Genomic DNA, 13,854 nt, shown 5'->3' with positions numbered 1-13,854 from the left:
TTAATAAAACTATTTTATACACAGTAATTGACGAATAACTGTGGTGCACGTAAAACTATTTTATTTCGTATGTAGAAATAATTTCTAAGTTGACAACACCGATATTTTTGTTATCTTTATTCTATCTTTTGTTTTTAAAATGAGGTGTCTTCAAAAAGTCCATCTAGTTTATATTTTGATGTGCAATTTTTTATTCTTTGTTATGAATGTGTGTGTGTCTTCTTCCCTTAATGCATATAAATGCCTTGGCATGGGCAGATTCGTGGGCTAGGGAGAGGCCCTTCCAGGGGTTTGGAATGTCCCACAGTCAAGTGAGGGAACCTGGAGTTTTCCCGCAGGAAATTGTTAATATACTCATTCGGTTTTTGAGTATTTGCGTATATAATTCTCTATAATACAACATAAGGGGATATATTTCTTTTTCTTTTTTCAGAAAGTTGTTGGAGTTTCAAAGTGTCTCCATATACCCCTTCCCCCCCGTTACTGCAGAGAAGCTCTCATATGGTTTTTAGTCATTATGCAAATAGAAGTGAGATCTTTCAGGCAACATACTCTCACTGCATTTCAACATTAAGATAGTCGATATGTCGAGTCAAAATCGTAATAAAACATACCGTAATCGTAATAAACTGCCTCTGCTTTTTTTCCACTTCGAACACTGCTGATGACGTTAATTTAACTTAAGTCGGGCTAATTCTGTCGAGACTGCGCGACATACTTCAAGTAGTGGTCAAGTGACACAAGAAACTGTATAAGTATATGAACGGACACGTTGCTACAAACTTCTGGAAGCAAGTGCAATTTCTGGATCTCACTAGAACCAGTTCTCCTTCAAATGACTCGGATTTGTCAATTGACTATGTATCGGGTTATTTTGAGCGATGATAAAATAAAGTCACCTTCTGTTTTTTTTTTTTTTTTTTTTTTTTTTTTTTTTTTTTTAAAGAAGCAATATTTTAAGATGCAATTATTAAGCCAACTGACAATGAATTCTCGACAGTTCCTCCATCCTATGTCTAGGTAGAAAGAAGTTTCTCAACCCTCAGCTGGAGTTGATCTCTTGCAGAATCTCTCTGACGTCAGAAAATTTAGATATCCACATGTTTTGTCTAGAATCAACCGCCTTGTATTGAGGAAGATTAACAATACACAGAAAACTATGTTAAAAAACTGTCCGAAACTTTGTAAGTTAATTTCATTTTAAATTTTTTATGGTATATTTTTTAATACTTTTCCATGTGAGCTGTGAGAGGCGGTAATATTCGATTAGTAGTTTTTCATGTAACTGTACTGCAAAGATTTTGCGTATCTTTAGCAGGGTGCGAATTACGGCCAGGGATGGAGGGGAACATCCCTCACTGGAAAGGCTTTATCCTTGGCTGGAAGGCAGAAAAAATCTCCGAAGGGGATGCTACTTTCCTCTTCTACCCTCAGTTATATATCTTACATCATTCAAATTCTTCAATGCAATGCGCTAAATGTAAATTCGTTTGAGTATTGCTAATAGAAATTCACTGTAAAAAGTAATTTGGTTAGGTTAGGTTAGAGTTGGTGTGGGTTGAGAGCTGTGTGTGTGTGTGGTTTTTGAAAAAGAAATTTTAGTGAGATCTGCTGCTGTAGGTTAGTATAAAAATTGTATAATACTCGTGTACTTTCCCCCAAACCTAAGCCAAATGTGTTAAGTTTAATCCTTGTTGTCAGCAGGGTTGGCACGATTGTAGCAAGTTGGTTTAAAAGCGGTGTTTTATTTTTTACTTTATTTCTCCATGAAAAAATTACTTAATTCGCACTCTGCTCTTTAGTACCACTAAGCTGAATCTATGAGAAAAAAAAATAAAATCATTAATAGATTTTTTTGCATTAAAAAGCTTACATTTCACGTTGATTTTAATTAATAATTAATACAATTAGTGCCAAAAGTACATGGAAAATAGGTAAACTTAAAGATTCAATGGGTAAACTTAAAGGGTAAACTTAAAGATTAAAGGCAATTCGTAAAGATTTAGAGTCATTTGTTTCAGAGTTAGCCTCTGAAAGGCAGATTCGTTTTTTGACCAGAAGTATGCAGTGTCTCAAAAATGATTTTAACTAATTAAATATTTAATGATTTTTAAATTCTAAAATTTCTGACATATCTTATCGTACAGCGCAACATACCGGTTGGGAAACACTAATAACTTAAAACAAGCCTTAATAATTTAGCTAAGAACAGAAGTTAACATTAAATAAAAATAAGTTTTCATCATTCTCAGACGTTTTACTGATTAGGAATGCCTAATGTTCTTTATTTTTGTTATCGCTCAAGCTAGAATCAATTATTTTAGTTCTCCTTTTAACTTAAATGAATTTACTATCTGTAAAGTTATCGACAAAATTAATTCAGGATTGATTAGTTGCTTGCTTTTGATCAGCATCGAGGTTAGATGGACACAAGGTTAAAGTGGAATCCAAATCATTGCAATCCGTACAAATCTTTCAAGGTTCTCTCACTGGAAATCAAGCCCAGAACCGTGAATACCATGAGATTTCGTGCTAGCCACCAGACTAATGGAAAGGTTAAAGTAATTTAGAATTCCAACCGATGATCAATATGCAGATTTCCAGTAACCTATAAATATGTATATTGATCATGGAGTCTTTGGTACAAATAGGCACAAGAAATAACTAAGTCGACTTATCATTTTGTTTTCAACATTTGTTTTGGTAAAATAAAACACATTAAGTTATTAAAATAGTCCATAAATTATTTTATGTTAATCACAGCTACTTTTAGTATTATTAAAAGAATGTTTACCCATAAGTATCCTAATGAGTCTATCCGCTGCACGTTGATGCCTTTTGTTGAATATGGAGAATATTTCTTGTCTCCCTACTTGTGCTGGGAGTGAAAGATCAGGAACAGTAATTTCTCTAACACGAATAACCTTCTCGTCTCCTTCCCCAAACCTCTGAACAAGGTCATTTTCTAGGTTTCTGAATCTTTCTGCCTGAAAAGAAAATGTACACTTTGGATTATTCTAAATTTTCTCTTGAGTTATGAAACATAACTGCAATAACTCGAGTAAAAATAAAGTTATCATACACTCAGAACTGATTACTAAATATCAAGTAGACATACGGGAGCTTATACATGGTTTTACCCCAGTATATATTTGATATCATATATTCTCAAAGTTACTCTCATGAACAACAGAGCGCTATTCTTCAGATCAAGATAAAAAGAAAATGCTATATAATGGTATATTCTCCGGGACCTCCTTCAGCCTCTATGGGGAATCAAAAGCTTCACTATGTGGCAACGTCGCAGATTAACCTGAAACCACTAGCATTGCTCTACGAAACCTTGAAGCAGTTATATCGATTTGTACACTAATAAATGATGTTAGTGTCAACGTCTATTGACTTTAACTGCCATCTTCAAAGAATTAAGGTAACTATTTGATGGATTGGTAGATCTACTCTATCATTCTTTATCTGCGACGTTGTCACATAATGCAATTCGCACCTTCAAATGATGATCCGACATTTACACAATTATAAATTTTTGTTTTACGAGGGGGTGCTGATAAGTTCCTAGCTTTGCCCCCTTCCCCCTTCCGATATTTATGTTTGTTTTTATTTGAAAGTCTATATTAGGGATGACCAGTTCCGGAATTTTTACTTTCCGGAATCCGGAAAGTAAAATCGGAAAATTCCGGATTTCTGAAAAATTCCGGAATTCGGAAAAATCCAAATTTCGGAAAAATTCCGGAATTAAAAAATCCGGATTTCGGAAAAATTCTGGAATTCGAAAAAATCTGGATTTCGGAAAATTCCGGATTTCGGAAAAATTCCGGATTTCCGAAAAAATCCGGATTTCGGAAAAAAATCCGGAATTCAGAAAAACTCCGGAATTCGGAAAAATTATTTTCCTTTTTGTAACCCTAAGAATTTTGTTCAAATGCAAACGAACAAATTTCCTTTTTGTAATTCTAAGAATGCATGATGCAAGTTAAGCTGAAACATCCTAAAGTATACACTAATCAATCTTTCCATGGTTAATGAGATGTAGTCCAAAAGTACGATGTACTCCTAATATTTAATTTTAGTTTTAGTGTGATATTGTCCAGAGGTAAGACATATATCACACTGAGATAAACAACTTGACAGAATGAAGATGCTATCATACGTAGTTTTCCAGAAAATCGTGAGAAACGAATTTTTATGAAGTTAAACTATGCGTCGCTTGTTGCCAGTGTGATGCAATTGATAACTGATGCTGGAAGATCTACTAAGGCGTTATGCTGAAATAGTCTTATTATTATTATTATTATTATTATTATTATTATTATTATTATTATTATTATTATTATTATTATTAGTATTATTATTATTAATCGTTTATGTACTGTAAAAGAAAAATATGAACCGTTAAGTAGTAGATTTTATCTGTTGTTTTTGGTATCTTCTAACAGTAATAACAAACTGTTTGTAAATACGCAATGATTATCAAGGACAATGATATATTAATGTAAGGACTACTCTGCAAACTAGCAATAAATAACAGACAAACGATAGTTGCAAAAAAAAGTAACTAAATTGGCACGTCAGGGGACATCCACATTGCGCATTATGTTCGCGAGAATATAGGGACGCATTGAGACTCTAGCAAAGAGCGTGGTGTTATCATATTCGTTTGGCTAATTATAATAAGGTGAGCCTGATGTAAAAAGTTGTTAAGGTCATATTATTACTCCAAGGGGCGTATGATGGAGGCATTAACTTTAACATTAATGGCACTAATGAACACTTACTTGCTCTAACGGTTAACCTCATTTTTCAGATGATTCTTAGAAGTGGGCGGGTTGGTATGCAATTAGAAGACCTATATCAATTATTTAAAAAGCACACGTTATCTGTGAAGTACTAACGATTTGCGTCACTATCGAACACTAATGTAGCACTACCGATGTTTAAAGTCGAAATTGGGGTCTGACATAAGTGGCTTGTCAACTTCACGGACATTATATTTTCCTTGAATGCGAGAATTTTGCGCCCGGGAAATTTGGCCCTATCACAAAAATAGGGAAAAATGCGCTTTCAATATATTTGCACTGGGATGTTTGCGCCCTACAATTCAAGTTATTTCTGTATTGTGTAAAGTAACTTCCACTCACACTTGAAGTAGGCTTGTCTCTCATCGTCTCAGTGAGTTACTCCATCCGTTATAATATTCCGAACAAATGAAAAAAATACAATTTTAGGGCAATCCATACGAATACAATTTTTCACTATGTTACAAAATTTACAATAAAAGTATAAATGACATATATAATTATTTATTAATATAATCAAAGGGTATAATTTAATCTACAAAAGGCTGTTTGGCTCTACTCAGATGTCTCTGTTCACAATCCTTGCGAGTTGTTTGGCTTTTGAGGACACAAAATATAGAAAAGAAATTGTAAAGTGAATGTAAAATCAGTTCAGTAATATTATCAAGAAAACTATGTACAATGTGTTTACTTGCTGGAATTACACTTCAAACACACAATTGCGTTCAGTCGTTCTTTCAGAAAAAATGTTCCGGGGGCACACTTAGTATTCCGAAGGACGGTTACTGGTGGTACTATTCTATTTATTATTATATTATAGGCGTATTATTTTGGTCTCCTCCGAGGGGGCACTCTTGAGAACTCTGGGGAAGCCATTGTTTCCCCAAAATCATCTCTGGAAGGAGCAGTGATTGCGTTAATCCGTTGTGTTCTTTTGGCTTATCTTGAAGTTTATTCTCCCCTTATATAGCCACAATTAAAATAAATCACAAATGGCATGGCTGTGGGGGGAAGATTGTTTATGCTGTAATGTCAGCCCCTCCGAGCAAATGCGTAAGCTCGAATAGGTTCTTTTATTTCGCAGGGCTCAAACTTCACGGTGGAGGTACATCACAGGCGCAATTTTCCCTGTTCTTAAGGTAAGGCGGAAATTTACCAGGCGCAAAATTCTCGACACCGTTCGAATGACCTCGGAAGACTATACCTTTTTCAATTCTTCTTTATATTCTTTTACTCGAGATTTCTTCATGGCTTCTTATAAAAATACTTACTAACATATCATCATTTTATTGTCCAAACCAATCAATATCGGTATGTTGTACGTAATATATTTAGATTGATCGAGCCCCTGGTGTGTAACCACAGTATTTCATATCATCCCCCCCATTAGAAATCTTGGCTAAACGAACCAATATATGTTGCCAATAAAATAGTTTAGAATGATTGAGCCCCTGGTAAATAACCACAGTATTTCGTGACAGACCCCCCTTCCTATTACCATATTCTAGCTACGTGCCTGACTCAGCTAATTCTCTACATTCATAACCAAGCACACATTTTCTAAAGCAGAAAATGCTCTCTAAATACCTAAGCTCATTATTTTCAGCAGATGCACAAATTGGGCAACATTCTATCTACATGAATGTTATATATGTCGATTACTGGAAACCGCTTCTCGCTATCTATTACCATATTTACAATATAATGATTAACATTAAAACCGGAAATGGTTGATTCGTACCGCTTCTGGTTTGAATATTACATTCATCAGGGAACTCGATTCTTAACTATTGACTCTGTACATCGTGGCCAAAATTGATGGTAATCCATCAGATAGTTCTTGAGACTGTTTGTTTCACTGACGGACAGATTGAATATATGGCTATAGAGTTTTGATAAACTAAATTCCTTCATGAGTGATGGAACAAATACAAGAAAGGGAACCAAGAGTACAACCGGGAAAATTTTCGAACACAAAATTAGCCATCCAAAACCCACATGTCCTGGGTTAGAATACCATAGATGAAATCTACCACTGAGTCATCAATCACCCGCTTATTAGTTTTATTAATTATTATATTAATATAAATTAATGAATGCCTGCTTATGTTAATTATTGAACAATTACATTGAATACTTCGTAAAGTCAAAAATTATAAATTTGTATTTACTGTACATAGGTATGTTGACAATAAGCGAACGTTATTATAATATTTGTTGAGATTTCTTTTCCTTCACTGCCTTTCGTCTGGTTAAAAAGTAGTTTGAAGCGCTTTGGAGCAGCTGCAGGTGGGAACACGATAATGTTTGAGACATACCAGCGACTTTTTTGTGTGTGAAAATAATACCTTCCTCATAAAGCAGTAAATAAGTGCAGTAGCAATTGTCTACTTAAGGGATAAAGACATATCCAACTACAAGAAAATAATACAAGTATATGTAGGCCTATTCATTACAGTATTTTGTTTTTCTTTTAACAGCTATTAGCTAGGGATGGCCAATTCCAGAATTTTTACTTTCCGAAATCCGGAAAGTAAAATCGTAAAAATTCCGGATTTCGGAAAATTCCGGATTTTTCCGAATTCCTGATTTTTCTGAATTCCGGAATTTTTCTGAATTCCGGAATTTTTCTGAATTCCGGAATTTTTCCGAATTCCTGATTTTTCTGAATTCCGGATTTTTTCCGAATTCCGGAATTTTTCTGAATTCCGAATTTTTTCCGAATCCGGAATTTTTCCCAATTCCGAAATTTTTCTCAATTCCGGATTCTTTCCCAATTCCGAATTCTTTCCCAATTCCGGAATTTCTCCGAAATCCGGAATCTTTCCGAATTCCGGAAAGTAAATTTTCCGATTCCGGAAAACAAAATTTCCGGAATCCGAATTCCGGAAAATTTTGACCACCCCTAGTCTATATGTTTGTGACGAAATATTAAAACATTGGTACTAAGGAAAGTTATTTTTTTTTAGGTGAGTGCTTGAGATGGCAGGGCAGCCCAACAAGTTCAACGATGTTGAGAGTCGAGCGGTGATGAAGTTTCTCTTCCTCCAGGGGAAATCTGCAAAGACGATCCATGGTGAGATGCAACAAACATTGGGGCTCCATGCACCTTGTTATGCCACAGTGAAGAACTGGGTTGTGAAATTTAAGACAGGCCACTTTGGTACTGAAGATGACCCTCACTCTGGGAAACCATCCATAGTGATTGTTCCAGAAATCATTGAACAGGTTCATGAAATGATTCTCACAGACAGACGAATTTCTGCTAAAAGTATAGCAGAAGACCTAGGTATATCCCGTGAACGCGTTGGTGTCATTATTCGTGATCATTTGCACATGAACAAACTTTTTGCCAAATGGGTGCCGAAATGTTTGCAAGCCGATCTAAAGCGTGCAAGAGTGCCTGCTTCCAAAGAGGTTTTGAGCCGTTTTGAGCAGAAAAAGACTAATTTTGTGGAACGTTTGGTCACGGAGGATGAAACATGGATCTATTTATATGAGTAGGTAGTAACATAACTATCGCCCGCATGAATATTCATGAGTGTTTACTTTTTGACATGGTAGCAGTTGGTAATACACGGCCGGTTGACAGTTTGAATAATTGATGCTTTCTTGCTCCGCATATTAATGACACATAATGTATGTAAGTGCTGCCGGAGGTTGTATAGAGAACATGACACATAATAAATGGTTTCCGGTGAAAAAGAAATGTTAATTGGACAAGCAGAATACAGAAAAGACCTTTCGGAAATAAAATATGCAGATCACACACGTAGAACAATTTAATTCATTAATATGCAACACATGCATCGCGACAGCTGTTGGAGAATATTCTGGAATTGTGATCGTTGGAATGGGATATCACGTGATGGACGAAGCATATTAAATAGCCAGTGTTTTTTTAGTGAAAAGGAGTTATAGATTGGTTTTAAAGCATGGATTTACCGAACTCTTTGAATTTTAGTACAAGAGGTGAAAGTGATTTCGCAGAATCGTCATCTTTGCCGGGGACAAAGTTTTCAACATTGCCGGAAGTGACCCCGCACTTTCCGCCATTGGAAACAGAAGTTACTCCGTCTAACTTGGATGTATTACCGGAAACAAAATTTTCATCCCAACCGGTGGTGAGCCCGCAATCTGCGCCACTGGAAACAGAAGTTACTCCGTCTAACTTCGATATATTACCGGAAACAAAATTTTCATCCCAACCGGTGGTGAGCCCGCAATCTCCGCCACTGGAAACAGAAGTTACCCCGGCCAACTGGGATGTATTACCGAAAACAGAATTTTCACCCCAACCGGTGGTGAGCCCGCAATATCCGCCACTGGAAACAGAAGTTACCCCGGCCAACTCTGATGTATTACCGGAAACAGAATTTTCACCCCAACCGGTGGTGAGCCCGCAATTTCCGCCACTGGAAACAGAAGTTACCCCGGCCAACTTGGATGTATTACCGGAAACAGAATTTTCATCCCAACCGGTGGTGAGCCCGCAACCCCCGCCATTGGAAACAGAAGTTTTCCCGTTACTTGATGTTGAAAACGAAATAGAAGATTATCCCCCTACACCTTCACCAACAGTGAGTAATTCCCCGGTGGAGAATTGGGAGTTGGAAGAATTTTTGAATTTACCATGTGAGTGTACTGTGGAACGTACATTATTGGATTGTATAAAAGACTGTCTAGTATACTGGAAACCAGACGATATGTATTTGTTTTGCTTGCGGCTTCTGAGACGGCAGTCAATGGACACATGATTGTTTGGAGTTAGATACGGAATCTCTTGAACGGAAACGATAGATACAACAATAAAAGTTGAGGTTCGTGAAGAATTATTATCGATTTACAGAAAAAAGCATGGACAGCCTTTTGCGATGATATGGAATTTCATTGAACGTTTCCGAGATCTTGTGTGGAACTTTGAATATAGATCCATTCTATTAAAAATTTTACTAGAAAAAGATTATGGGAAATACCTGGACATATGGTAAATTGTGTGTTGTTTGATTTCCTTTTATTATTAATCATGTATTGTGATAGTGAGAATTGTGGACAAAACATTAGTGAAAGTTGTGTGTTAGAAACGATAACTGTATACTTACGCTCAAATGGAATAAGTGGTATGCAGCATAATCCTGGAACTTTTCTTGAAAGCACTTGTTGAATGATAAGACTTTAGTAGAACTCTTTGAAATTTTTCATGAACGGCATCGTGAAATTTCAATCACAAACTTTATGTTAAAAAATGGCGAATGTTTAAAAAATACTGAATTTATTGGACAACTTATTCCAGTTGTCATGGAACGTTCGTGTGAAATTTCAGTTTGCCATAAAATGTATATTGTAGACATACAGGGATTTAAGGTTTTCCCGAATGAATTTCTGATACGTGAATTTTGTCTTACTGCGTGTGATGATACATTAAATTTTCATTGTTTAGTAAAAGTACCATGTGAATTTAACGATTTACCAATAGATTGCTAAAAACAAATCGACTGGCTTACAAACCACTTGCATGGCTTGTCATGGTCTAGTAAGACTGGGTATTTCGTGTCACATATTCGGAATATTATGTATGATTTTTGTGCATCAGATGCAACTTTCCTTTGTAAAGGTGGGGAAAAATCCATTTGGATAAAGAAAATCTTTGCGTTAGCAAACGTTGTGGATCTGGAAAGAAAAGGTTGTCCACCATTAGCAGAATTACAAGGTACCGTTTGTAATGAAATTTGTTCATTTCATAAGCAAGTAGAATCAAAATCGGCATGTGCATATCGAAATGCAAAACAATTGAATTATTGGTGGAAAAAAGGGCGATCCACAACCTTTACTAAGGGCATAGCAAGTTTAATGTTTTCATTGTAATCTGAAAACTATTGTAAGAAAGAGATATTTTATGGAGAAATAAAAATATAAAAGTTTAAAAAAATGGTATTTATTTTATTCTAAAAATCTACAAACATCTACTTTTTTTCTTTTTCATTATGTTTTCTACATGTTTTTGACAAGCTTATCATTATTTTTTTAATTTTTTATGATTAAACATTGCAATACATTTGTCAAATGAAACACCACGTATCATATAATACAGAAAATATAATACAAAATATCCACACATGATAGAATTATTATCTTGAACTTGTACAGTATTTACAAAATAGAGTTTACAATTCCTTTGTAGGAACTGTTGAATTAGTTTAGGCACACCCTGTGCCAGAGAATCAAAATAGTACCCATGTTTATTGTTATTGATATAGATCGCTACCCAATGGCTACCAGGTAAATCAGACTTGTCCAAATTAATAATCAGTCCTACAGGGTGTTGAACAAGAATAGGTAAACGATCAATGAGATAAATTCCAGTCACATTTGCACCGGTAATACAGTCCTTTAGTAACACTTGTAATAATTGATCACTATACATGTTTATTAGTCTATTTCATCCTTACTTTCCTCCTCTTGTTTTATTTTTGATGGAACATACGTTGCACTATTTGGATTTACGTATAAAACATAACCATAGACTTTTAAGTATTCGGCATATAATAAAGCTTCAAGCATACAACACTTAAATTGTCCAAATCTATGTTTTAAATAAGCACAAGAGTAAATATGAAATCCCAAGGAAGACGCTTTTGGGCACTGTAAATCTTCTAAATTCACAACAGTCCGTTCCAATAGTTGCTGCAGGTAGTCCTGACGTGTTTTACCATAAGTATACAAGGTACAGGTATTAGCACAATATTGTTTCAATATAGTAGGTAACAATGAGTAATCTACATCGCCATTGTACCAGTCATTACCATAATCATGTTGTACTAGATGTTTATTCGAAAGTATGAGCGGCACACGTAATTCATGTAATGGATATGGTGGTTTAAAAATCCAGCTTTGTACAAAGGGGATATCAGGATTTACAATTGCAAGTTCCTTAATAATAATATGATCATCATTATCGTTGAACGCGGAGAAGTGAACAATAACCCTCATGGCACTTAAATGACGAAATTTTACATTGTATGATCAGTATATACATTCCTGTCTTTATCGATTTGAATGAGAGAGTCAAATTGAGCGTACACAATACATGTAATGGAATTTTCTAGAGGTTGAGAAAATGATAATTTTAAATTCACAGGGGAATCACGTATGACATCCCACGTAGAATCATCTAATGTTCCTGTTGGAGATAGAATGAACGGGTACAAAGTGTATCCATGTCGAAATTCTTCACGGGAAATTGTATGTGAATGATCTTGATAATATATACCGGTACCGGAAAAAAGAGTGGAATATGTTTGAACATATAATCCATTTGCAAAATTAGGAGTGAGGGGTGTCGGTGGAATTGATTTTGAACCAACTTGTAATTGCAGCTTGTTAACGTTAAAATGTTAAAATTCAAAAGGATTTACATGTGGTTGACCATTAAATGCAGCGTTTGATACAAAACCTATAACAACACCTTTTGGTACTTTACCCAAAAATAAATTATCGAGATTATATGAACTTACTTCTGCGGGAATGGTATAGGTACGAGTTTCAACACGAGTAAGAGGTATGCTGGCCGGAATGTGTTCCATGCCAGCATTGATTTGCATAGCTAAGTCGGCAGCAATATCTAGACGCCGCACGTGAAGTGTTACGTCTTCAAGTTTGACTTTATACGCTGTATTTTCAGCAGACATTAAACAAAACCTATCTTTTGTACGATGTAATTTTACACGTAAGCTTACTTTATTAGGAAACATACATCCCACACCGGCAATATCAGCATGGATACGGCCATACATATCGAATGATGCACTATTTCTAACATACTGGGCATGATTTGTAAATCCAGTATTTGCATTACCCAATACATTAAATTGGTTTGCAGTATCTTTATACCATAATCCCCCAGTTAAATGGGTTCGAGCGGCATCACTACCATAATTTAATAATGTTTCGATATAAGCACGGCACGGATATGAACCAGATGAACTAATTAATTTATCGTTTAATAAAACATCAACTTGACTAAATAACGAATGAAGAAAATTATTTACAGGTGCAACAATATCCGCCCCAACTAAATTTGTATTATCGTTTTTTGTAATTTTACATTTTACATAGAGATACAAGTATGCAGTGTGAATAAAATCACCAGTTTCACCAGGTACAACAAATTCAATTGGTCCTTCTGACGATAAAGTAGAAACCGGACGATGTTCAACAGTGGAAGATGACTCAATAGCAGTTTGAGTCATTGGAATAGTAAACAAATCAAGTTCACTTGTACAACATTCAGGACTACTTCCACTGAGTAAAGCCATGATTAACTAAATATATCACCGGAATATTTTCGATTGCGTTTGACCGGAGGACCGAATTGTACAATAGCAGGAGCCTTACGTTTTCGTGGACGTATCTTACCACTACCGGTTAACAACTGACTAAGATTATTTGCAGCTTTAGTTTTTAATGTTTCTCCAGCTTCTTCTACGCGAGCACGAACGGATTCTTTAAATGGACGGTCTTCTAGTACATCACCTGCAACTCGTATTCTTGTTTGTAACCCTTGCCGGCCTACAGCTTTGGCACCTTGCTTTAATAAAGGCAATGCAAAACGAAATAAATCTTTAAAGAAACTACCAACCCCATGACCCCGTTGATAAACTGGACCTGAAAAGAAGGGAAGGCCACGTCCCCGCTGATAATACGTATGTTGCTTTTTCATTTTCCAGGAGAACGTTTAAAATGAAGTGTCACTGTCAATGTCCCGGAACGAAATGGTAAATTTCGTCCTGCGTAGTCCTTTAGTAGTATTTCAACACTGTTAAAGCAAAATTTAGAGAGTGGTATATAGTGAATATCTTGATATCGTAACGTTTGAACTTTTCCATAAGTCATATTGCCAACAGTTCCAATACGTAGTAAGGGAGCTTGCGTATCTCCCACCAATTGATATTCAATAAGATCAGTATACACAAAAAATTGAAAAGGATATCCAATATCTAAGTATGGTTGTTTAAATCCCTGTTTTTGAATAATGAGGTCA

At 35.5% G+C, this 13,854-nt stretch overlaps 1 protein-coding gene across 1 annotated transcript in view; it reads right to left on the bottom strand.

Annotated features, from left to right (window-relative positions):
* The window catches only part of LOC145666539 (phenoloxidase 1-like), an 817,003-nt gene that overhangs the window by 665,075 nt on the left and 138,074 nt on the right, over nucleotides 1-13,854 (bottom strand). Inside the window, exon 3 of the mRNA XM_081733851.1 lies at nucleotides 2,795-2,987. Within this exon, the coding sequence (XP_081589977.1) occupies nucleotides 2,795-2,987 (193 nt within the window). The remainder of the gene's footprint in view (nucleotides 1-2,794; nucleotides 2,988-13,854) is intronic.

The sequence above is a fragment of the Thermobia domestica genome, chromosome 12 (assembly GCF_964235325.1).
Source record: "Thermobia domestica chromosome 12, izTheDome1.hap1.1, whole genome shotgun sequence".
NCBI lineage: Eukaryota > Metazoa > Arthropoda > Insecta > Zygentoma > Lepismatidae > Thermobia > Thermobia domestica.
Note: the sequence above shows the minus strand (reverse complement) of the source record. Positions and strands in the feature narration are given on the sequence as shown.